At 43.3% G+C, this 25,780-nt stretch overlaps 1 protein-coding gene across 4 annotated transcripts in view; it reads left to right on the top strand.

Annotated features, from left to right (window-relative positions):
• NR3C2 (nuclear receptor subfamily 3 group C member 2) overlaps positions 1-25,780 on the top strand; it is an 818,592-nt gene that overhangs the window by 698,824 nt on the left and 93,988 nt on the right. For all 4 annotated transcript variants that reach the window (XM_078676907.1, XM_078676905.1, XM_078676904.1 and 1 more), the window contains exon 6: positions 9,105-9,249. In XM_078676907.1, the coding sequence (XP_078533033.1) occupies positions 9,105-9,249 (145 nt within the window). The remainder of the gene's footprint in view (positions 1-9,104; positions 9,250-25,780) is intronic.

Here is a 25,780-nt window from a genome sequence, read left to right as displayed (position 1 = left end):
AGGGGCGCCTCGTGTCTCCTCCGGCTTCCGGGCCAGGCTCGCCCTTGCTGGTGTTGTCCGGTCCCCAGGGTCCGTGTGCAGCCGTTGCCGCACGGCCCGCAGTGCCTCAGACGCCCCGCCCGGCACTCGCGGCAGTTGCCTGGGTTCGGGACAGGGGAGCGCGTGTGTCCGGATGCCCAGCGCTCGTCGTGGGAGGGCAGGATGAGGGGGCGCTTCACTCCGGCCGCCACGTCGGGCCTCAGCTGCGTCGCACACCCCGTCGGCCCTCGCCGCACCGCCAGTCGGCCACAGGAAGTCTCGGCCGCAGTCAAAATTGAGGCCGCGGCTTCATTCAGGGGCGGAGGCCGCAGCAGCCTCGGCAGGTCCACTCGGTCACCGCTGGTGTTGCAGAGCGTTCAGACGCCAGGTTCGGGTCTCACACACCTACGGCGGTTCCAGGGGGTTCAGGTTGGGTGGATGAGACCGCAGGGAAGCAGGATATTTAGCTGGTTTGTTGAGCTATCGACGGAGCTCAGTCGCTACACGTCCGCCATGATTGGCTCGTAGCCACGCCCCATGCTTCATGATCTTAATGCTGTATCTAAAGAATTTAAATAAAAAAGGAAAAGGAAGGAAGCTAATATGAGACCCCGCCTAACTCCTCTAACAACCTTTATTGGGCTGTACAACCCTGTGTCCATGAATAATGCATTCTAGTTGTGGAGTCTCAGTGTAAACATTTTAAATTTACAGTTTTTACAAAGTGCATCACTCACCCCAACAGGATATCACAGCGCTAGCATCGCTCAATAGCATTTCTTGAGGCATACAGTAGTGCTGGCACTAGAATAATTTTGCCCTAAACAGCCATGTTTTTATCTTTTCCCAAATCCCAGATGATCTTTGATGAGACGTAGGTCTAAAGATAGTTTGTTCCACTGTACAGCTGCCTGATTTGAAAATGAGCTGCCTCCTGCGATGGCTTTGTTTATTCACCTAATTTTTGCTAATGCAAGATTACGGGATCTCAGCTCAGGTGAAGGCGAATAAATTCTACTCTGTCTTGCAGAGTCGAATTCCTTAAGAGGCCTAATAGGAGGAGATCAATTCCCACCTGTTCCATCAGAACCCAGAACAAATCCCTGTCTACAAGGTCAAAGGCACAGGAGAGATCCATAAAGGCCATATGCAAAGGCCCCTCTCTTGGCCTTGAATTATTACCCAGGGTAAGTGTGAGATTAAGGGCCTGCTCTACGGTCCCTGAGCATGGTCAGAAACCATATAGGGCTGGACAAAAGAAAGAATTAGAATCTGCCTAGGTCTCCAGTTTGCCAAGAATAACACACCCTAAAATCTTCAATGTCGTGTCTATCAGCAAGATTGGACGGTAACGTGTAGGTGAATTCTGATCACCTTTCTTTTTAGCTATGTACTATTATAGATTCTCTCCACAAGTCAATCGGGCCGCCCTTCACTGCAGCCCTCAACACATTTGTAACTAATGGGGTCTAAAGCTCTACATTTAGTTTAAACAACGCCACTGGTACCACATCAGGGTAGAGAGCTTTCCCATTTGTGGCACTCATAATGACTTTAGTTACTGAAACTAAATCTACAAGGTCAGCTATCCAGTTTTATTTATAGAGTTGAAATCAAACTCCTTTTACTTAGCATCCAGTCCCCCCCTTTATCTGGACTGAAAACAAGAAAATAATGGTCAACCCAGTTTTGTTCAGGAATGTGACAGTCAATCTCTAAAGATGTCCAAACAAAGGGGTAGGTTGACAATATCTCAAAAAGTCTGTTGTCTTTCAGCTGTGCCACTTTATTTGAATCCCCCCATGCATTATTTAAGTGCTGCGGTACACTCGGGGCTAAACCATGTGTGAAGTGTTCTCTCTTTGGGTGGTTTATTTGAAACAAATCCACTGGATTTGGCTCTGAAAATCCCTGTAAAGCTGTTGTGCACCTTAGAGAGGCAGGCCAAAATCTCTTTAGAGTTCGCAATGACCATTGTTAGAAGCGGCTGTCTCTAGTTGGCAGAGGTATACACTTCTGACAAATAGGGACACACCTTTTCTAGTCAGGGCAAGGGGATCACACACTTAGATAACCCCTGCTCACCCCCTTGGTAGCTTGGCAAAGCAGACAGGCTTATCTCAGAGGCAGTGCGTTAAGCATTTATGACCACATACAGTAATAAAGTGAATACACTACAAATGGACACGACACAGTAGTATTATAAAAATAAGGATTTTTATATAAGGCTTAGCACAAGACCAAATAACGACAAAATATACCACAGTCTTAATAAATACTCTTGGAAGGAAAAATAATAGTTCAAGCACGGTTTCTTCTTAGCACAAAGTCTTTAGTATCAAAAGCAACTCTTCTTCTTTAAAACACAGTTCTTGGCAACAATGTAACCCACACGGGAGTCACACGACGTCGAGGCAAAGTTAATCCAAAGGTTCGGCGTCGACCGCGAGGAGCGCTACGTCGAGCCCGGAGTCGCACAGACCCCCACAACACAGTACCTTGGAAAAGTGAAGTACTCGATGATCAGCGGCGTCGAGATGTCCGGCGTCGCGTCTTCGGCGTCGATCGGGCCTCGGAGTCGGGGCGATCTGCAGCGGCGTCGACCGAAGTCAGGCAGGAGCAGCGTACACGAGATGAAGCAGGATACGGCGTCGTCGATGTTGCAAGAGTGAGCAGCGCTCACGGCGTCGAGAGGGCTCGAAGTCGATGCGATCAGCAGCGGTGCAGACACGAGGTCACTTGGAGCTGGAGCCGAACTCACTACTCACTGGCGTTGTTGCTGGCGTCGATCGGGCCCGGCGGCCGGCGTCGAGGAAGCGGGACACTGGAGCCGTTACTCACGATGTCGAGCTGGATTCGGCGGCGTCCGTCGGCGTCGAGATTGCTGGATTCTTTCAGAGGTGCTGGATTCACAAGTTCCAGCAAACAGCACTTTAAGCAGATGAAGTCCTTTAGCCCTGTGACTTCAACAGGAGACTGGCACTCTTCCAGCCCTTGGAGATTTTCTTAGCAAAGATTGAGAGTACACACACAGTTCCTCTCTCCTGGTTCCTTGGCAAAAATAAAGAAGCAATGCAGGATTCCCCCAACAAACAGCACTCTGGCAGAAGGGGTAGGCAGTCCTTAGATCAGCAGGCTTCTTGTCCTTGGTTCAGGTTTCCTTGTCAGAAGTGATCTAAATTCTTGGTTCAGGGGTCCTTCTCTTATACCCCTTTTTGGCTTTGATCCCTTTGTCCATGCAGGGGAATTTCCCCCCATCTTGGGTTTGTTGTGGGTGTTGCCAGGCCGAAGCACCTGGCCTATTCACTGTGCAGGGCAGAGTCTTCAGCCGCCCAGCAGGAGCGGAGCCAGCATTGTCACTGGCAGGGGCAGGGCCATCAGTTGCCCGGTAGGAGGTGGGCCAGGAAAGTCCCAGGCAGGCACAGAGTCATCAGTCGCCTGGCAGGGGGGCGGAGCCAGCATTGTATCAGGCAGGGCAGGCTATCAGGAGCTACTCTTCCCCTACTCTCAATGCAAATGCCCCACTCACCCCACACTGACTCATTCAGACCTCTGGAGCCACCCAGCTCCTGTCACACGCACACCAGAACCAGCAGAGACCGGTAGACAGTTAGACAAGAAAATAGCTACTTTCTAAAAGTGCTATTTTCAAACACAGAGTCCAAAAACCATCCACACAAACGGATGCGTTATTAAACCCTGAGTTCAGGGATACCAAACTTGACATTGCACCATGCTCCCCGAGCCCGCTAGGATTATAGCATTAATAATCCTGGCAGCCCATTCTAACTGATGGAGAGCAGGTTACCTTACAATAGTGAAAAACGAATATGGCTGTAATTCACTATTAGGACATGCCAACCTTGTCAGGCTTGTCCTACCTTATGCTTACAATGCACCCTGCCCTTGGGCCTACCATAGGGGTGACTAACATGAAGTTAAGGGAAGGTTTAGGGACTGGCAAGTAGGTGTACTTGCGCAGTCCTCGTGGTAGTCAGACTGCACGTGGTCTAGCAATGGTAGACCTTCAGACATACTTTTACTAGGCCGCTCTTGTGGGTGGCGCAACACGTGCTGCAGGCCCACTAGCAGCATTTGTATTTACAAGCCCTGGCACTCCTGGTGCACTCTACTAGGGACTGACAGTAAACCAAATAAGCCAAACATGGAATTCAATCAATACAGCAATTTCACATAGGGAGCACTTGCACTGTGGCACTGATCAGCAGTGGCACAGTGCCCAAAGCATTTACCAGCAAAAACATCGTAAACAGAGGAGGCAAACAGAAAAAAATGGAGGAGAGACTCATGCCAATGATGCCAGGTCTAACAACCATTAAAAACATTTTTGGATCAATAGAATAGCTAACAGAGGGTATTGTCTTGCCAAGTGTATTTTGCTCGAAAAACAATTACATTTTAAAAAGACAGGGTTATGGTCACTGCGTGGAAGTGAGCACACCTCGTAGCCCACAAGTTACTGTACTAGGTCCCTCGATAACAGGACAAAATCTATTGTACTACTCTGATCCCTTCCTGTAAGTGTGGGTTAGTTTACTTTGTCTTTTCCCTGGATATCAGAAAAAAAGACTTAATTGTGCGATAAGACCAGCTGATTTACGGCTACACTACAGTTCAAGTGTACAAAGTGACCAATATCGTCGCCTTGGTGGCATTAGAGAATCCACATGTGCAGTCCCCATCATACAAACATTTGGATATGTTGAAATCCCCCGCGATATGATTGATGTGTACGTTTTTCCACCAGTCTACTTAATCTGAGACTAGGTTTTCCAACTCATCATTGAGGCCTAGTGGGTGTACTGTGAAAAAATGTAAATAAAAGTTTTGGCCCATAAAGTTTTAAAATTAGATAGCATGACCTTAATGCTAACATTTTCACTTCCAAGTTCCGATGGTACATGCCACAAAAATGGCTAGGCCCCCCCCATTCCTCTTCCATGAACAGATGGAGTTGCAACAGTATAGTAAGATTTTTACCCATTGATGGCTATAGTATCAAAGGCCCAAGTCTCTTGGCTACAAATAAAATCAAATTTACCAACAAAAGTCAACCACTCCTCATTTTGGAGTTTGTGGCGGATGCCCACAATGTTCCAAGATAAGCGTTTCATTCCTTGACAACCCCCCCATTGTTTCTCTGCAAATGGGTATTTGTTCCAGGCCAATTTGGTGGACAAGTGTTTTGATCATGGGTATTTGCCCTCCCGGGTCCGGTCAAATGAATGCCCTGTAGTTTTCCCCTTTAAAGAGTCAATTGTTGTCCTCCGTACCAGACAAGGGCATAATCCTTTTCTTAGGGGTAAGGAAAAGTTGGGTTGAAATCTATTGCAATTATGATTTGAACCCCTGGCCCAATTTTCCTTCGGAGTGTCTGGTTCTAAAGGCCTATAAAAATAAAAAACAAGTGACAATATCTTCATGGGGCTAGATTTCACCATGCCATCTCTTGCTTAGGCCAAAATGTCCACCGCAAGCTTAGGTTCACGAACATTTATAATACCAGTGTCACGCTTATAATTCCTTTCTAAAGGTCCAGTGCCACCAACTCGCCGTATAAATAGAATCACATTATTTAGAACCCCATGGCAGTTTACTGAACGCTTTAACCCAAAGTAAAACCTTGTTCCTAAGTGAACATGTTGATTCAGAGGAGCCTACGGACAACCAAGTTACATTTGCCAATATAATGACATAGGAGCAGGAGGCAGGGGGGAGACTGATCACAGGTAGAAGGGCCGAGTTTGTAACATTACTTTCGCACCGTCTTCATAGGTGCTGGAAGGCTATTGAATGTCTTGGGATGGCGGTTGTGTGATTTTAGCGGAAGCAATTGCTGCATTGAAGTGCCAATCCCATCATGATCCTTGATATCACTGGAAAGCTGTGTACCAGATTTTGATGGTTGTGATGCCAAGGTTGCAGAAACCCGTAGATTTGTGTTGTTGAACCTTCCCTGAATAACTAGAGCGCCCTTCCACAGATTTATTTAATTGGCTTAAATTGGCCTCAATAGTGACAAGACGATCATAAACCGGGCTCAATTTCACATCAAGGAGATCACTAATATAATTCCTTAAAGACTCCCAAGAATCAGCAGTCAGTTGTGAGGCAGTACTAGGTCAGAGTGCCCATGAAATTCCGGCGCCTTTTTAGATTTGTTTGGCTGTTGTTTGAGTACTCTTTTCCTTCCAATCCAATCCAATCAGAAATTTGTATAGCGCGCTACTCACCCAGAGTGTCTCAAGGCGCTTAGGGGAGGGGGGGTCCGCTATTGATCGAACAACCAGGTCTTGAGTTTCTTCCTGAAGGAGAGGTGGTCCTGGGTACGACGGAGGTGGATGGGGAGGGAATTCCAGGTTTTGGCCGCCAGGTAGGAGAAGGATCTTCCTCCCATGGTGGCTTTTCGGATGCGGGGAATCGCGGCGAGGGCTTGGTTGGATGATCGCAGTTGGCGGGTGGGGGTGTAAAAGGTCAGGCGGTTGTTAAGGTAGCTGGGTCCTTGGTCATGGAGGGCCTTGTGTGCGTGGGTGAGGAGACAGAACGTGATTCTTTTGCTGACGGGGAGCCAGTGCAGGTCTCTCAGGTGTCCGGAAATGTGGTTGTGTCGAGGTATGTCCAGGATGAGTCGTGCGGAGGCGTTCTGAATGCGTTGGAGTCTTTTTTGCAGATTGGCTGTGGTTCCGGTGTAGAGGGTGTTTCCGTAGTCTAGCCGGCTGGTGACGAGTGCCTGGGTGATCGTTTTCCTGGTTTCGGTGGGGATCCAGCGGAAAATCTTTCGGAGCATGCGTAGGATGTTAAAACATGATGATGAGACGGCGTTGACTTGTCTGGTCATCGAGAGGGAGGAGTCAAGGATGAAGCCCAGGTTGCGTGCATGATCCGTTGGTTTGGGTGCGCTGCCTAGGGCCGGAGGCCACCAGGAGTCGTCCCAGGCAGAGGGGGATGATCCCAGGATGAGGACTTCTGTCTTGTCTGAGTTAAGTTTTAGGCGGCTGTTCTTCATCCACTCTGCTACTTCTTTCATCCCTTCGTGTAGGTTGTTTCTGGCGGTGGTTGGGTCTTTGGTGAGGGAGAGGATCAACTGGGTGTCGTCGGCGTAAGAGATGATGTTGAGGTTGTGTTGGCGCGCGATGGCTGCGAGGGGGCTCATGTAGACGTTGAAGAGGGTGGGGCTGAGTGATGAACCTTGTGGTGAGCCGCAGATGACTTCGGTGGCCTCTGATCTGAACGGGGGGAGGCGGACTCTCTGGGTTCTTCCGGCGAGGAACGAGGTGATCCATTCCAATGCCTTATCTTGTATTCCGATGTTGCTAAGGCGTTGTACTAGGGTGCGGTGGCAGACAGGGTCGAACGCTGCGGAGAGGTCCAGGAGGATGAGGGCTGTTGTTTCCCCGTTGTCGAGCAGGGTCTGGATGTCGTCTGTAGCTGCAATGAGGGCGGTCTCGGTGCTGTGGTTGGCTCGGAAGCCGGACTGTGAGGGGTCGAGGGAACCGTTGGATTCGAGGAAGGCGGCAAGCTGACTGTTGACGGTCTTTTCGATGACTTTGGCGGGGAACGGGAGGAGCGAGATGGGGCGGTAGTTCTTGAGTTCGGTGGGGTCTTCTGACGGTTTCTTCAGGAGGGCGCTGAGCTCTGCATGCTTCCAGCTTTCTGGGAAGGTAGCGGTGTTGAAGGAGCAGTTGATGATGTCCCGGAGTTGGGGTGCGATGACGGAGTCGGCCATGTTGAAGATGTGGTGGGGGCATGGGTCGGTTGGCGATCCGCAGTGGATGGTGTTCACCAGACTCCCAATACTGGTTCCCACAAGTCCATTTGGAGAGTTAATAATAGGGATTGGGACAACAGTAGCTTCAACACTTGTTGTTACATCTGTCACAAGCGGGGTAGTTGGAAACAGTTGGGGTATTGGAAGATCTTCTTTTGTGAGTGAGAGACACCACTCTGCAAGTTTTATTTAGTTTGTCACAAGATCCACAGCCCTCACTAGCAAGCTATCAATGGTTGTGCATGGGTATTTTTGTTCTGTGTCTGTACTGCTCGCCGGAGGATTTGCCTTTCTATTCCCCATATCGTCACAGATGTATAGGTTAAATTAGATGATAAAAGGAACATTTAGACTCACAGGTATCTTCTGGAGGTAACAGGTGGCCAGTAGAACCGCAGTCAGTCAATGAAGAGCGATAAACCAGAAACCAAGAGGGTAGGCCTGGCCCAGCCTCTGTCGGGCTAAGATGGGCTAAGACAGGCCCGTCTGTGTCCAGGTGGGTCACACGCTGCAGGGAAATGACCGCGCTTATCTCCAGTAGCTGTCTTTTACACCCTTGAAGGGAGCATTTCTTATTCATTCACTAGAGTACTCCGATCTTCCATCTTTCTCCCTTGTAACCAGCTTGCTAATTATTCAGTGACTGAGGGAAGGCTGGTCAGGTGTCAACTCCTTCATATTTCTAGTGCCCTTGAACGAATCTGGCGCTCTTCATTACCAGCATTTGTGAATAGTCGGCTACTTCTAGTTGGTGCTTAGAAGGAAAAGGAAACCAGAGTTACATAGGCGTAGTAACTGCCAAGACAAGATATAAGGTATACAGCCCCATCAGTAACTAAGTAATGTTTGCTTTAACGTAATCCTTCTATTTCTTCTCCTCAAGGATGTCCTAGAAATCTTGTGAGCTGAACGGTTAGTGGCATGAAAGGATATTTGAGGCACCCAAATAGGTCTAGTTCTGTCAAGGTGGAAGGTGCTAGATAGTGCGTATAAATATAAATTCAGAAATGTTTGTATGTGGATTCTGATAGCACTGACGAGGACAACAACAAAGTCCAAGTGTGCCTTTCTAATGATGAGATTCATTGTCATCAGAAATATTTACATTTCAAATATTTGGTTGCAAAGGTTATAAGTGACTTAGAATTGGGAGCTGTATTTCTGTATTCATGATAAAAGGCATTGTTTTAGGAAGAGTTGGGAGAATATGCACAGTTAATAACTTTGATCATTATTTAGATAGATTCTTGTAAACGTAAAGCTCAGTGTGATTGATAATTATAATTTTATTCTCCAGGATTTCGAAATTTGCCACTTGAGGACCAAATCACTCTAATTCAGTACTCCTGGATGTGTCTGTCATCATTTTCTCTGAGCTGGAGGTCGTACAAGCAGACGAACAGCCAGTTCCTGTACTTTGCTCCAGATTTGGTTTTCAATGAGTAAGTATCTAGTATTTGACCTCATAGAGGGGATTCAGTTTAACACTCAAGTGAGGCATTCGGAGGTGTTTAGTGGCTAAGTGGGTATGGAAATCGCAGTAGACATCTCAGCTCTGGTTTCAGATCTAGAAATATTTATGCAGATAAAATCTGTGGGCCGCACTTAGAGTTTGGCTAGCGATCAGAGGTGTATGGTGTGGGGGTAATTTTTATGTTTTCTATTTGATGCTGTGAGGCGTTTGCCGGTGGTCCAGAACAGAAAAAAAGTAAATCATACCCTCTGCTCTGAATAGGTTGGATGGTCTAACGTACCTACACCAATGTCCCTGAGTCCATCGGGCAATGAGGGCATTGCCGCCGAAAATTTGACAGTCTGCTAGACTCTAAATAATGCAGACAAATGGTCATTTTGGCGGACCACGTACTCCTCCACGTTTGCAGCAGAGTACCCTGTCTACAGACACTGAGCCCATTGTCTTTAATTTTTGTATGTTCCCACGTTTTGGAAGTGCTTATGATCTGAATCTGTATAACACTCTCTACGACATACAAGTCTTTTGGTGATGGTGACCTAAAGGGCACTTTCAAAGTGTTGTTCCTTGAGGATTCATCTAATGTGGCTACAGTATCTGTGGAAATCTTGATGTTAAAGAGCAGAATTTTCCAGAAAGGAGCAGCATGCACTGAGACCTGTTGTTTCACTGTAGATGGCAATTTAAAGTGAGTAACTACTAGATGGAATCTATCGCGGTGTACATGCAGGGATATAGCAATGGCAAGAAGGTATGCAAATGTTAAGCAGCCTTGAAAAGGATCTTGTTCTTCAGTGAAAGACAATTGAGATGTCTTCTTGCATTTGGCACGTGATCTCTTTTCCTCAGTCAACAATCTACATGTATAGGCACATTTTGGGGTAAATGCCTGCAAAATAGGAGGCCACAATATGGGGATTTCACGTTGTCAAGGTTCTAGTTCAAAGGTAAAAATGTTTTTATTCAAATGGGAGAAGTGATAGAATATTTTCTTTACATAGCTGAAAGGAATATCTACTCACAAGTGGGACATCTTACAATGAAAGATCCCTCCACGATTCTTTACTTTTTTTTAGCCAGTTTCATTTTTTCACCAAAAAACAGTTAAGAAGATATTTGAGTGCCTAAGGTGCCAGGCTCCATCTTTCTTACAATTGGCATGGAACTGCCCAGTGATACATGCATCCGGGACGATGGTAGTGGCGTTAGTGGACACTGTTGTAGGAATGCTGATTCCGATCGTTCCAGTTCCTTGCTTACTAGACGATGTTCAACAGCAGAAGGGTCAGAAAATGGGGTTAAAGAGTTTTAAAGTGTTTTACATTTGTTGTTGCTCCTAGCGAAGGGACGAGTTGTGATTACCTGGCCTGGCCCTAGTTTGGAGCACTGGGAGATGGATGTGGCTGGATGGGTGGTGGCGGAGGAGATGCGCTTGGAAAAATGTAGGAATGATGAAAGGGCAGAGGCAGACCTGGGGGTCTAGGTTTGTAGATCCACGGAGTTCTCAGGTATTTCCTTAAACTGAAGATGTCAGCTCCACTGATGTTGAAGCAACCTATTCTAAAGTGACCCGGGATTCAATCTGGGTGTATTGTTCCTGTGATTATATGTGGCACCACCTGTATTCTTGCACCTCTATGTCAAATTGTTGTGGGTGGCTATTGTTCTTGTTATTTCTTTTATTTCACTGAAACCAATAAAAAACGTCTTTAAAAAGAAGGTATTAGAGTGCGACTAGGATCTACAATTTCTCTTAAATAGGCTGGCCCTATTTAAAAACCCTTGTGTTGTATATTTCCCTTGCATTCTAGATTCTGGTTTCTTTAAGCAAAAATGAGAATTTCTTCAATAGAATGACATTTAGATCATCCTATGAAGGTGGCTGGATCAAATGTCTTGAAGCAGCTAAACAGCATTACTGGCTAGTCAGCCAGACCAGAGGCAAGTCAGTGGTTTTTAGCTTGTTGAGCTTGTCCTGAATAACTTTCACTGACATGGAGCAAAGACGGCAGACAGATATGACTTGAAGGGTATTTATGAAGGACTGTGGGTTTGACATACCTGGGTGTCTTGCGGTTGTGCTCAAGCCGTCCACCTGCAACCTTGGACACTGCTGTCAAACTAGATTCGAAGGCAGCCTTAAATACTCCATAATGTAATGTGTGATAATGTTTTCACCTCTAACAATGGACATCGACGCTTGCAGTTTATACTGACAATGCTCCGATTCTTTGCTTGTTTTATGGCTTCTCTTAGTGTGAACCTCTGGTAAACCTATTGAAATGATTGATTTAATTCTATTGCACATGGCTGACAAAATGCACTGATGCAATCAATTCCTGTAAATACTATAAAGAAGGACTACCGAACCAAGGTGTAAGTGTCCATACAAAGTCATACGATTATGCATGACAATTTTTTCCAAATTATCACAGCCCAAGGCATACAGCAGGGATCTACCATGTTCCTATATTTTCAGGCATGTGGCTGTTTCCTTCAGTCCTACTCCTGCAAGTTACTGATTATACAGTAGTTGCTAGGGAAAATTTGAAGCAGGGCCACTTATGTGTTTTTTCCCCGAATGTGAATATGTGCAATATTCTATTTCTGTATAACATTATGGCGTAAAGGTACTTTTCCGTACTTGTTACACAACTTACTCCTGCTTTATCTAGGTATCCGTTAAGAAGTGCAGTAAGTGTGAAATGGTGATTGCAGATGTTTCTTGTCCCAAATTTGAGAGAGTCCATTGAAGCTTTACACATCCCCTTAATGCTGCCAATGTAAAGCAACGTTTCTCAGCTGTTGTTAACATGTATGACTGCAGATAAATCCACACACAATGGCGATAGTTTCCTGAACTGGCTTTACTAGGTATTGCAAGAAATCGGCTACAAAAACCTTTTAAGATAACAAAATACGGCTATGAAATTGAATAATCCTGTTAAACATTGGATAATTTAGCATATTGCTACACAATTGCCTTACACCGTACTTGTAGTTTTGCCCCACAGACAGAAGTAAACAAGAGGATTTTAAGTATTCTTCTCGTCTGTTCCATATTATTTGAGTCTCTTTCTTTGAGTCTCAGTCCTACACTTTAAAGAAGGCTGGCCTAGTAAGTAGAAAAGAATACAGCAGGCAATCATGTAAGCCCCTTACAGGGGGTTCCCGCAGCATAAACAACAACTAAATCAGCACAAACCTTATTGCGAGAAACAACAAGAGTAGAGAAAGACACTCAACCATCGGTAGTTCTTGGCAAGCTCCCTTCAAAGAGAGACTCTTTTTCTCTGCTCTCACTGTTGGAGGAAACATTTCGTACTAATTTGTGTGCTGGACATAACACAAAAAAGGCAAACTCACAGATTTAGATCCGCTCCTATGGATATCCCTCCAGTAAACACTGCCCTCAATGCTTTGACAGGATTGTTCAAGGAATGGAGATAATTCTTTTTTAAAAAAACAGCAGCGCAATCCACAAGAGCAGATTGACAAGAAAGAGACGCATCTGTAGAGATGTGTCACTTTCCCTGCTCCACCCTGAGAAACCCTTGCCCCACCATGAATGCACCATATTACAATACGGTGCCTGATGGCAACAACAAATGACGGATGCGTCAGAAAGTCTGACACATCTGTTGATGCAAAAGTCATGAGTTGCTGGAGTCGAGTTTCAAGCCCAATACAACTCCAGCAATGCATGTTGAGGCATATCCTCATTGCGCTGCCTCGCTCCATACGCCTTCTTCAAGCAGAAGTAAGGTTCCGAAGCAGTGGTGTCCTAGAAATGGCGCAGTGAAATCTTGTAGATTTCACTACGAGACTTTCCAGCGTGGGAACACTCCCCCTGCATACATTATACCTGACGCAGATATAATGTGACGCAGAGCTTTACAAACTGACGCATCTCCCTAGATGCGTCATGTTGTAAATGGGCAGCATTTCTACGCTGTCGCTGCGTCACAAAAATTGGCGCAACTGCGGCTCAAAAACGACACAAGAGACTTGTAAATCTGCCCCAAATTATCTATAAATTACAAAGATATTCAGCTGGTATTTCCTTACGAATAAGTTAGGTGTACAGCAGACGCACAAGCGAATTCTTCATCTGAATACATCAAAAGAATGGGACAAAATTGAAATATTTTTGAACGTTGGGGGTGCTCCACTTTTTTTTAGATACCTAAAGGGGACTTGATGTGTTCAGTTGACCTGCACAACACATATTTCACCATCAAAATAATGGGAAAATTCGATATGCTTTATATAATCATGCATAGAAGTCAGCACTACCAATTTCTACCATTCAGTCAGAAACCTTAATACTTTACCCAATGCATGAGGTTGGAACTGCTTTCCTCAAATGTAAATTGATCTGCATCTCTACTTTTCTAGCTAACTGGCCCCTCAAAGCGAGAATTGTGGATAAGCTAATGCAAGACTTTGAGATCACTTTGAGAAAGCTGTGGCTTCAGACGAATCATAACAGTTAATTCTCTGTTCTAGTCTAACAAGTTCAGTACCTTTTTAGACTTAAATGGCACAATAGTCTATCCTTTGGTGTGCATACTGCTAAATTTTGATAAAAAATGTTGCTCCTTTCAAACATTACTCATCCTACAGCCAGCAAGATAATGTATCTACTAGACTTGGTAGCTCCATGCTTCTTTCTTGTAGTGACATTCGAGGGTTCTTGAGGCATCCTAGGGACAAACACCCCTGTGATGCTGTGGGGCACCAGTATGAACAGTGGTGGCTACCTTAAATAAAAAATGTTGGGCACAAAGGCACGTGACTCACCATAAATTTGTGAGCACGACCGCTGCAGCACTCCTCTTAGCTTTCCACGAGCAGGAAGGAAAAGGAAGGAATTCCTTTCTGCTTGTGTAAGCCAGTGCGGTGGCAAACAATATGGCATGTACATGCCATTTTATTAATTTGTGTTTGCCTGCTGCACTCGCAGCAGGCTGGGTGACGCTCCTCACCTTACGAGGAGGAGCTGCCGCTGAGTATGAATCATTCAGTATTGGAGGAAAGTGGTCGACAAAAGAAAAATCTTGCTTTAATATCATGTTTGTACAGACAGCTGTCTGTGTACCCTCATTTCCCCACATGACCACACACTGTTTGCATTCAAGTAGACAACGCTGTTTTAACTGTACAATCCTGGAAAACTAGAATCCCCAGCTCTTTCTCGAAGCTTATTCAAATTGACCCTTGCAGATCACCTGATATATTATGAAAAAAGCAGCCTATCTTACAGGTGCCACTAATTCCGAGGCAGACAAGTGAAGCTGAACTCAGTTGAAAAAGCTGAAGTAGAACTTAACCCGTTGACCGCGGCTGGAATTCCGCCACAGTGCAGGTGATTTATGACTGGGCGTGGTCAGGACGGCCCCCGGCCGTCCTCCGCACACGCCCACCGTGACGTCGGACAGCGCAAAGGGTTAAAGCCCATCTTGGCAATAATCAAACCACGAGGAAAGACTTAACTGGGACTGGTCAACACAGGAGAAAATGTCTTCATAATTACGTTCCAGAACCACACCTGTAGGAGAATGTCTTTTTAATCCGTCACGTTTCTCTCCATGTCTTTCATTCCATGCTGAAACAGTAAAAAAATGATAAATAGAGTGATATCACCTGATGCATCCAGATCTGTGTCTCCTATCAGATAGTCCAGCCAGGAAATTAAGGTCAAGCCATAGTTCCACTCTGAATTCAGGCACGATAGCAAGCTTGACATTTCTAAAAATGACTGCCTGTGCTTGAATTAAGCTTTTTAACCCTTTCTCTAGCCTGCATGGCAATCATAAAAGGAATCAGACAAACAGCGAAAAGATCTTCCTGCAACTGCAATGTTCCATTCTCACCCAATTTTGTATTGCCCTTATGTTAATGTCCTTTTATGAGCAGGTATTTCCTTCTTTTTTGCTACTCTCAGACACCCTGACTACTTGTCCCCTGACAATAGCAAAACTATTGTCTGACATAAATATCAAGACCTAAATATCATTTACAAAAGCATTACTCCATTCAATGTAGATTTTCAATGATTGACTGCAATGGAGTGATAATTTTGTAAATGATCTTTTGACAGAATAGTTTTGTTAAACGATATTTAGGCTAAAAGATTTGTGTACCACACCATCATGGGTGTCATAGAATTAAGAGATTCCTCTCCATCCTCCATAAAAAATCGGGATCGTGGTTGTGACATGTTGTATATAAGATGGTGATAGATGACAGGATACTTCTAGTTGATTACATGTACATTTATTGTAGGATACAGCCGAGTACACATCTCGCCAGCTGACCAGATCCATCAACTGACACACATGGAACCCCAAGGGATAAGTTAGAACACTCACAGGTATTCTGGGAGACTAAGGAGGTGGAAACACTAAGGAAGGGCTAATGACTACAGTCAGCCATATTGCAAGAAGAATCAATATACAACACATCTTCCTCCTTTAGAAAAGAAATGAAACAAACATAAAAAACAAGCTTAAAGTATACGAAACAGCAACAGTAACATTAAAGACAGATAGGAGGTCTAAGACAACTTGAACTAACAGATAGGAGGTCTAAGACAACTTGAACTAATTTTAGTTCATGAAGGCGAAAGAGCATTTTGGGGCAAAGAGCCTAAAAGTGAAGTGTGAGGTGAGACACAACACTTAAAACAACTAATAGGCATCACCACTACCCACTCCCCTTAGACTGACAAAACAGGAAAAAGATAGTGCACTCCCTCCAATCTGTCTTTGACCAGCAAAACAGGAAGAGACAGTCCACTCTCTCAAATCTGTTTCCGTCCACCAACACTTTACGCTCTGAGCTGAAGATAGAGAGTTCAACATACGCCTTCGTGCTTTATAGATACCACATTCTTAGATAAACTTTGAAGATTCCAAACGTAGGTACTCCTGAAGATTACCAAGTGCAGTATCACAAGCGATGTAAAGAAATTCATCTTTCCTTCTTGAAGCTTTCACTTCAAAAGATGGATTCGTCCATCCTTGCTGTAAATCTTGGAACCTTTGTCCCAAATAGGAGCTTTCCGACTTTGCCTCCGTTGTGGACTTCTTGTCCAAACTCTGACCTAGGACCACTGTTCCCGTTGTGGACTTTCTGTCCATACTCTCACTTGGGACCTTTGTCCCCGTTGTGGACTTACCGTCCAGAGTCTCACCTGGGACCTCTGTCCCCATTGTGAACTCACCGTCCCGAGTCTCACCTGGAACCTCTGTCCCCGTTGTGGACTTACCGTCCAGAGTCTCACCTGGGACCTCTGTCCCCGATGTGGACCTTCCGTCGAGACTCTCACCTGGGACCTTTGACCTGGTTGTGAACATTTTGTCCATCTTGCAAACTTGACTCCACTTGCATGACCATTGTCCATATTTTATGGAACAGTTTTTGTCCAGTCCTGTTTAATTTTTTTTTTTTTTGATTACATGTAGATTTATTGTAGGATACAGCCGAGTACACATCTCGCCAGCTGACCAGATCCATCAACTGACACACATGGAACCCCAAGGGATAAGTTAGAACACTCACAGGTATTCTGGGAGACTAAGGAGGTGGAAACACTAAGGAAGGGCTAATGACTACAGTCAGCCATATTACAAGAAGAATCAATATACAACATGACATTACTAAAATCTTTTTTGAATGCCCTCCGGTGAGTAAATGACCCTAATAGTACTGACTTTAGGACATTGAGGCAATTGGTTTACTTAATGTGAGCGTGCAATAATTCCTCACTGATGAAGATTATACCTATCTGTTCCTATTTTTTCCTTTATATTTTGAGTTTTGGAAAGAGTCCAAAAAGGGTTTTTTGTCCCTTTGTTTCACCATACCTATATTTGCTTTAACTGGTATCTAACTTTTCAAAGAGAAACTTTTCTTCAAAAACTGTGTTCTCAGGTCCTCGATGTAGACTAGTCTGTATTTACGAGCTCAAAACAAATATCCATGTGGAGGAGCTGCAGCTAAATGTAGGATACTTTCTTGCCATCAATGTATTTATCCTGACTCTCTCAACCCTGTAATTCACAATGATGAGATAAAATATATGGTGGTATAAAATGATTGCACTTTGATAAACTATATGGCATCAAGGTGTCTTGTTCATGGCTGTTGAATCTTAATGAAAACTATGAGATCAACTGAGACCCTCTCACTGATAGGAGAGCTCAAACATGTGATTGTACTGAAAGCTCCCACTTGGAAATTGATGTATCTTTTCATAACTGTTAAAGGAATTAAATGTTTTTGTTAGTGTTCACGTTTCAAAAGTGGTGAATATCAATGTAAAATTGATAAGGCAGTTCAACATATTTTTCCTTACTAATGACACTTTCTTAAATATTAGTGGTAGCATACATACTTTTCTGCAAGAGAGTTCTCTGAAAGAATGTGAATAGAACTTACAGCTGTGACTTTACCTTCTGTCATTGTCTTGCAGCAACCCGTTATACTCATACGATTGATGACATGTACACACTATTACTTGGAGAGTACAGCCCTCACTGTCTTGCTGTAGACTGAGGGTTTGAACTCACACAACCGTGGGACAAAGCTGAATGTTTTTCACCGACTAATTTCCATTTGACTTTATAGTAATTATTCATTATGTGCCTGCATCGGCAGGTATTACTTCGTACCGTGATGTGCAGTTTATTCCTTTGAGCATTAGTGCACAAATTAAATGGCATTGCCACTAATCATAATCCCACTATATGCTTTCTCTTTGAAGGTGTTTTATCTATTATTTAGCTTTCAGGGAAGCTTTTCTAATGACGTTCAGCCATAAGTTCCGAGATACCATAGCACCATGCCATAGAGAAGAAACGTGAACTATCATGCTTGAGGGATGGGTAGCTCTATTAGGCGCCAATTTGTTGCCAAGGCCTAGCTCAGGTAATATAATATAGCCTTAGAGCCTGCTGTAGCGGGCTCAGCTCTACCGGTCATTAAAGGCCCCCTCCAGGGTTACAGGCCCAAACCAAAGGCGGGGGACTTTAACACAGAAGGACGGGCCTTTAAGGGCCGCGAGGAACCTGCTACGGAGGGCTCTAAAGCTATTAGAACATTTCCTCCCTAGAGGGCAGAATGTTCTAATTTGTAAAACAAAGTCCTCGTGGAGCCTGAGGGGGTTGAAATCCCCTCGGGCTCCGTGATGCCTTTTGTTCACAGAAACAACTGTGAACAAACATTGGAATGTTGGAGCCTCGGGCTTCTACCGGCCATTAGAAGCCCAGAGCACTCCATTGTTTTTAAAGGAGCTCCCAACAGTTCAATTTTCTAATTTCCCAAAGGTCTACCTCAAAAGTCCTAGTGTCTTGGACCAGGTATGACCATCTGTTCTTTGCTGCCCAGTGCATTCAATGGTGGGTTGAAAATGCATTTTAAAACGTTGGCTTGTAATATCTCCTCCTTGTGCTGCTAGGCCATTTGCCTTGTACTTAAATCCTTATTGGAAGTGGCAGGAATGTAAAGTTCTTACACCGAGAATCCACTAGTTCTTCAGAACAGATTTTTTCAGTCCATTATTTTCTAGATTCAGTAATTCATTAACTGTTAGTGGTTTATGTCAAGTAATGACGCTAGTTGTTGCCTAGCTTCTGGTGGTTAATCTTTTAAAATTTAGGGAAGGATTCTTCCTTTTCAGTCAAAATAGTTGTTTCTTTGGGGTTGTTTTTCTTAATGGTGGTTAGCTTAGTGTTTGAACATTTAGTTGTTGTGATGATGGATCCTGATAACGGAAAGAGACTATTAATGTATGAAAGCAGGTTGTCTCACATGTGTTTAGCAGATAGATTTTCGAACTTTTGAGATTTAGTAGGGATAGACATAATATTTTTGTTTTAATTTATGGTGTGCGTTATTCCCTGCTCTCATCTTATCTTTGGATTTGTGTTATTCTCTTGAGATGCAGACACCATCCTGGTTTCTGGCTATAATTAAACACTCTTTGTCTTTATCTTCTTTGTTTTCGACCTTATTTGAAACCAGATTAAATGCATGTTGGCCTCTGAAAGGGGTATCTCAAGCACCCCAGCTTTCAAAATCACGTGCTACTAGCCTGAGTGCTGTCTTCGGGTTATGGATATGTTTGGTGAATGCTTTGGATGTGCAAAATAGAATTTTTTTTTGATTTTTAAAGAGAGACCAACATTATTCTAATTACATGTTTTGTTGAATGGTGTTATTTATATTGATTTTGGGCTTATTATGGACAATTCATTTCACGTACTGTATATCTTTGGACTTATTTTTCAAACAGTAGATTTAATGAAACTTTAATTGAGCATTTAGTTAATAAGTGACACTTTATGCACCATGACCTTTATAGTAAAAACATATATATTTGGGAAATCGTTTTGCCACAGCTTTCTCTTTGCGTACCGGTTAATAGTAATCCATAGCTCTAACTAGTTTGCAGAATTCCTTTTTTTTGGTTGGTTGTTTTTTTCTTTAAAGACAGGCATACATATCAAAGGGAGAGCGTTCAGGTACAGTGGGAAAACCCGCCTTGAAACACATGCTTTGAGGATTAGTGTTACATAATGCACTGTAATACAGCTACCTCAGTGTGACCTTTAGGCAATAAAAGCTTTAATTCTTCTTGGTATTCTGATTTCTATAGTAACGGTAAGACGGATAAAGGCGGCATATTAAGCTGCTCGTTTTGGAGCAGCAGGGGTTTATTCCCTCCATGCTGTGTAGTACAGATAATGTCATGCTGGTGTTTATCATTTCTGTACTACAGCACACCCACGCTTGATTGCTCGTGTGCAGTGATATTGGTGCTGGTATACTGTACGTCCATAAAATGTTAACTAGGCTGGCTACCAGGCTGTATTACTTTGCCCTAGCTATGAATAATGCTCTAGAAAAGTTCTTTCCCAAACACGTTCTCTGGAATGGCTTGTCTTCCAGCACATTCCCACAATTGAACCGTTTCCCAAACAACGCCAGTGAGTATGAAAATCATGTTTGTGTGTTTTGAGCATGGAAAGCCAAAGTATGGCCCCAATAAAAACCAATCAGTCAGTGGCATGACCTGAATTGGACGCCTTTTCATGCAAATAAAATCATTTCAGCCACGTATTCTACATCCTCATGGGCAGAAGCCTCTCAGACTTAGGAGGGCCCGGTGCAGTAGAGTACCCCCTCTTGTGCCGACCTCGTCTGAGAAACATCAGTAGGGTTTCTGACAGAAACACTTCACAGATTGTAGCTTGCAGTACTCCAAACAAGTCCAAGTGTAGTGCCTGCATCCAGGATGGAGGGGTCCTGACCACTTGTGTGCTCCCTTAACATTTGATGTGCACTGCACAGCGCCTTATGAGGTCTAAGTCTGCCATGTGCTTCAGATTCTATTTTTCTAGTGTGAATGAGGTCTAAGTCTGCCATGTGCTTCAGATTCTATTTTTCTAGTGTGAAATACGGTGCACCTGAGCGCTTCACAGTATTTGTAATGTATGCATTTTAGTGTACTGTAGAGCAGTCTAGTAGCTGATGCCCCAATTCCAGGTACGTTACAAAGTGATGACAATGATGGGAAGAAAGGCAAAAAGGGAAGCCTATGTAAAGTGGAATGGAGGCAGTCACAGTGACTGCAATCGTAGGTGGATCGAAACGGGGCTAATCAGACCTTCACAGATTTGGGTTCCATGCTGAGGTAGAGTGGCAGACGTTTGTAGAGTAAATGTGCCGTTACAGAGTAGTTCATAGTCCAAGAATTAATGTAAAATACCAGCAAACAACAGACACCAATCTCTCTGTTATTAGGGAAACTAAACTGTAATGCCCTTCAGTATTCCTGCAAGTAGATACAGACCTCTAAAAATGTCCAGAATTGTATTTGTGGGAGCAGAGACCCCATTGATTGACAGCTTCCAGGTACTCTTTTACAAGATCTGAGTTATGTCCCTATATTCTATCATACAATCGGTTTCTAGATTTATTGACCAGTGGTCTAGACCTCTCTATTTCACAGGACAATATGCCATTCCTAAACTACTAATATTACTATAGCAAAAGCAAGGCACTTAAGACCCTTCCTTTATGTCCTGTTTTAAAATGTGGAAGTCCCCTTCTGCGGTCAGCTTTCATTCAAGCGGTGACATAAAGTTTAGAGGTTCTGAAATACAAATTCGTCACTGGCTTGTATTCTTGCCGAGTATTATGGTAACTTTTGTCAGAATCCAAACCTGCTTTTGTATCCTGGGATAATGCTGCTGAGGTAATTCAGTAAGTAATTAGGCTTTATTAATAACTTCCCAAACCTAGACCTAATTTTCCACGCAGCAAAGTTTAAATTTTATTAGACGCCTATGTATTTCAACACTGTGGCAGATTACTCAGTTCATGTGTGGTAAGTAAGTGGTGTGTCTCTCAAGGAGACTGGTTGTGGGTAAAGTAACTTCATCATTACATTACGTAATTACAGCGCCCCTATTACAGTGGGAGTGAAAGTAATAGTTTGTGCTCAAAACTCTTGCAGAAGTTGTTCAGGTGTGTTGTGTGATGGTGATTTACCTACGAATTCTTAAATGGGAACAGGAACCAAGGCCATTTCTAGGCCGCAGAACACTAGCCATTACTGGAGTCCTGATGCCATGTTATTACTGTTGTAAAGTGGCTGGCATGAAACCACTATTTTGGGGGTAACCTCTGGCATATGAGGTGTGTCCTGAGTCACAAGAGCCCTCTGATCGTACAGAGTGATCCAACAATCATTTTCCGATTAGATCTTATGTCAGGTAAGTGTATGTACTTTTGAAGTGTCACATTTGTTTTGATTGTTTTGTGTAACTGCTGATTCTGCAGAGCTGTATTGGTTGAGAAATGTATAGATTTGAATGGTGGAGTTGATGGTTGTGATGAAGCTCTCAGACATCTCGGTTGCCAGAATCTTTCACATCTCTGGACACATGGGTATTGAGAAATGTATATTCATGATTTAAGGCTGTGGTGAGTCAGCTCAGTTTCTTATTCAGGCTTTTGTTAAAGGTGTGTTTACAGGGCAGGAATTTCTTTCTTGGTAGACGTTCCTGAGCCAGAATGCATATATCATAATGATAGATCAAATTGCTGCTACACTTGATTCGCCATCTTGATATAGGTGTCAGACTTGCACTTATTTGTCTCATTCTATCGATCAGGGTTATCCAAAGTCGGTCCTGGAGGGCCGGATCCATGCTTCTGGGAAAGAAGCAGCTCCCCAGGAATACCGGGACCTTACTAAATTAGGACTATTTCCTCTTAGCAAAAAGTGTACTATTTATAGTGAAAGCAATATGGCGAACCTAATCAGATAGCCTTTATGGAATACAATAGATCCTGCACTAAAAATGTAGTGTCGGACAGCCCACTGTGTCATAATGGCCCAGTCATCATTTTTCTGTTTTTACAGAGACAAAATAGCAGTTTCCATGCCACGTTGTGAGTTTCCAGCCTGCACATGGGGTGCATGTTGTTTTGTTCTTGTTCACGACCTCCTTGCTTTTCGTGTCAGTTGTGAACAGGAAAACCAGCATCAGATGGTCAGTTTCAAAGAGGTGTAACTGCACTGTTAAGGAAGCAATTCCTCAAGTGGGCATCCAGCTATTTCTGATTACTGCCCATCCCTAAATGACTCCCTTGTTTGTTAGAGGCTGACTGCTGAAAGGGACACTGGCAGAAAAGTAGTTAACACATCATATAGCTCCTTCAGTTACCACCGTCCTATGGCATCATCACCTTACCTGGTAGTAGTTGTCGTAGTAGTATTCTAAGGATTTGTTGGCAGGCCGAAGGACAGGGTTCCTGGATAAAGACCTTTCTGGTTCGAACGAGACCAAACATTGGAACTGTCACTAGAGTCACCACTAGAGTCACCCTTCACTTCAGACTGGCGGATGCCCTGATAAAGAAGTCCTCGTGGTGATTGAGATGGAAGTTAAACCCACAGTCCTGATAGCACTGTTGATAGTCTCACGGGGTGCGAACACACTTACAAAATAATAAATGCTTTCATACAGAGCAATCCATTTCACGTTAAATATATAGTCCATCTACCGCATTATCTTGACCCAGACTCCATCCCATATCTTGGATGTGATCTGAACTTGCACTGTAGGTTTCAGCAGTGTGTCGTTGTGTCGTTGATGGGAATTTTCTTGAGTGCTTTTGCTGATAAAAGACACGATAACTACCCAAATAAGCATACAACTTTGCTTTTTGGTGATAATTTGAAATATTTTCCTCTGGGTGCAGCTTTATTTTGACTACACAAACTCTTCAAATGGCTACAGATTCATTCCTTGCCCAGTAGAGTATAGTATAAAACAATAACATTTTCTGTTCACTCTGGTAGAAGCTAATAAGGAAAATGTTAATGCAGACTAAAGAAGTTGCACTTCACAATTGTGTGATTATGTTGTACGTATTGTATATATTGCCTACTTTTGTCTCACATACATGTGAGATTTGTCAAATATTTTCATCAGAAACTTTTAATGATTGTGAAAGATGACTGTATTGGCCTACAAACATGCTTCTGAAATGATCTGCTATGGAAACACCATCAGTGACACAGCATCCAGAGATTTTGAATACTGTGAGAATTGTGTAAAAGATAATAAAATATGTTTTTTTTTTTAAATCAGTGACACTGCATCGAAGAAGATAGCACTGTTACTAAAAGTAGCAGTGAATAACATATCCATGTCCCAAGTAAGAACATGATTTTTATTCAAAAAAATTTAAACCCTATAGAAACTAATTGTAAGTTTGGAAGCCAAACTAAGACCTTAAGAATTTGCCAAGTATTTTAGCAAAATTGTATTCACATGGTTACATTTCCCAATGTGATCTCCTTGTCCAAAAACGATTCCTAGCTCCTGTAGACCATAAAGGTGCATAATTCCAAAGCACAATACATTATTCAAAAGAGACACGATCTTAGACTATGGATTATAATACACAACATTAGAAATTCAAAGTTCTACCTTTCAGCCTGAAGTCGGTTCAAGTATATTTATCAAATGCATGGCTCCAGTTGCAAGTACTCTACAACAAGAAGGTCAACAGGTTCTTTCTTGCCCCAGAAACTGGGTGATAAAAACAGCAGCAGCTAAACTCACTTTGATAACAATAGGGACAAATCTATACTCAATGCAGGAAACTTGTACTATGAGTGAATCTGCAAATGTCTGTTCTAACACCAATGCACTATCTAAGACTTATGAGGACAGATGAAGGAAAAGTTCACCCCCTCAGCTGAACTAATATCAGGGCTAACATCTTTGCCTGCAGCTTTGCAACACAAAAAAGATAAGTTCTATCAGACTTTACAAGTCTCTCCTCGGAAACATGTCTTCATACATTCTTAGTATTCTTTTGTATCTGAAAATGAGACATATTGAAGACTAATTAGACCGGTTGTCCCCAACCAGTGGATCGCGAGCTACCAGTAGCTCCTAGACACCTTCAGAGTAGCTCACAGCTGTGAGTTTATCTTTTAATAAGCACAAGTCACATTTTCCTTTTAAAGTTAAGGACAGGCTGTGTTTATTTTACATTACCATTAGGCTGCAGATAGCAGAGCCTGATAATGAGCAGTGCTCAGTCATATTTATGACAAAGGCTGAGGCACAGAGGTGAAGAACTTAAACAGTGAGGTATTTAACTTTTTAATAAAATTCCTTGTCAACTCAATATCGGAGCAGTGAACAAAATGATGTTTCTGAATGCTTTTAAATAGGAGAAAATTAAAATGAAAAGTCATTTGATGATTTAGTTAACTCTTCATTTTAATTTTCTCCCATTTCAAAGTGTTGCATTTACAAACAGCAGGCCTCCTGCTCCTAGTAGCCAGTGGACACTGTGCCATAAGTATAACTGAACTAGAGGTAGCCTGATGGGAGGTTGTCCTCTGCATAGGTCATGCATTTCATGATCTTGTCCCCACTAAAAATCAGTGCTCTCGCAGAATGGAGCCCTCAGCTCCTTGGTTCACTGAAGCCCCGAGGCTTGAAAAACAAGCCTGTAGAAAGAAAGAAAGGAGCTGGAGGGGGAAGTATGAAGGGCAAGAAAGACAGGCTTATAAGATCGCGCTGGCTAAATATAAATACCTTATTATTAAGGAATAATGTAAATATTACACTTCCTTGATAGGCAATGCCTCTAATTCTTCCAAGAAATTATTTTAGGGTGTCAAGAAACTTACGACAACCTCTAATAGTAATAACTCCTTTCATAGTCAGATGTTTTGTAATGCTCTGGCAAATTCATTTAAAGAAAAAGTTAAGAGAATCTTTATAAACTTTGATACCCACAGCTCGCCATCTCTAGAACAATTCAATCAGGATGGACAGGTTGACTCTTCCTTTCACGATGTTACCGCCACCACACCAAAACATGTGATCTCCTTGCATTTACAAAGTAAATCTAGATCCCCCTATGACCCCTGTCCAGTAAAGATATTGAGACTG

The sequence above is a fragment of the Lissotriton helveticus genome, chromosome 2_1 (assembly GCF_964261635.1).
Source record: "Lissotriton helveticus chromosome 2_1, aLisHel1.1, whole genome shotgun sequence".
In the NCBI taxonomy this organism is placed as follows: Eukaryota; Metazoa; Chordata; class Amphibia; order Caudata; family Salamandridae; genus Lissotriton; species Lissotriton helveticus.
Note: the sequence above shows the minus strand (reverse complement) of the source record. Positions and strands in the feature narration are given on the sequence as shown.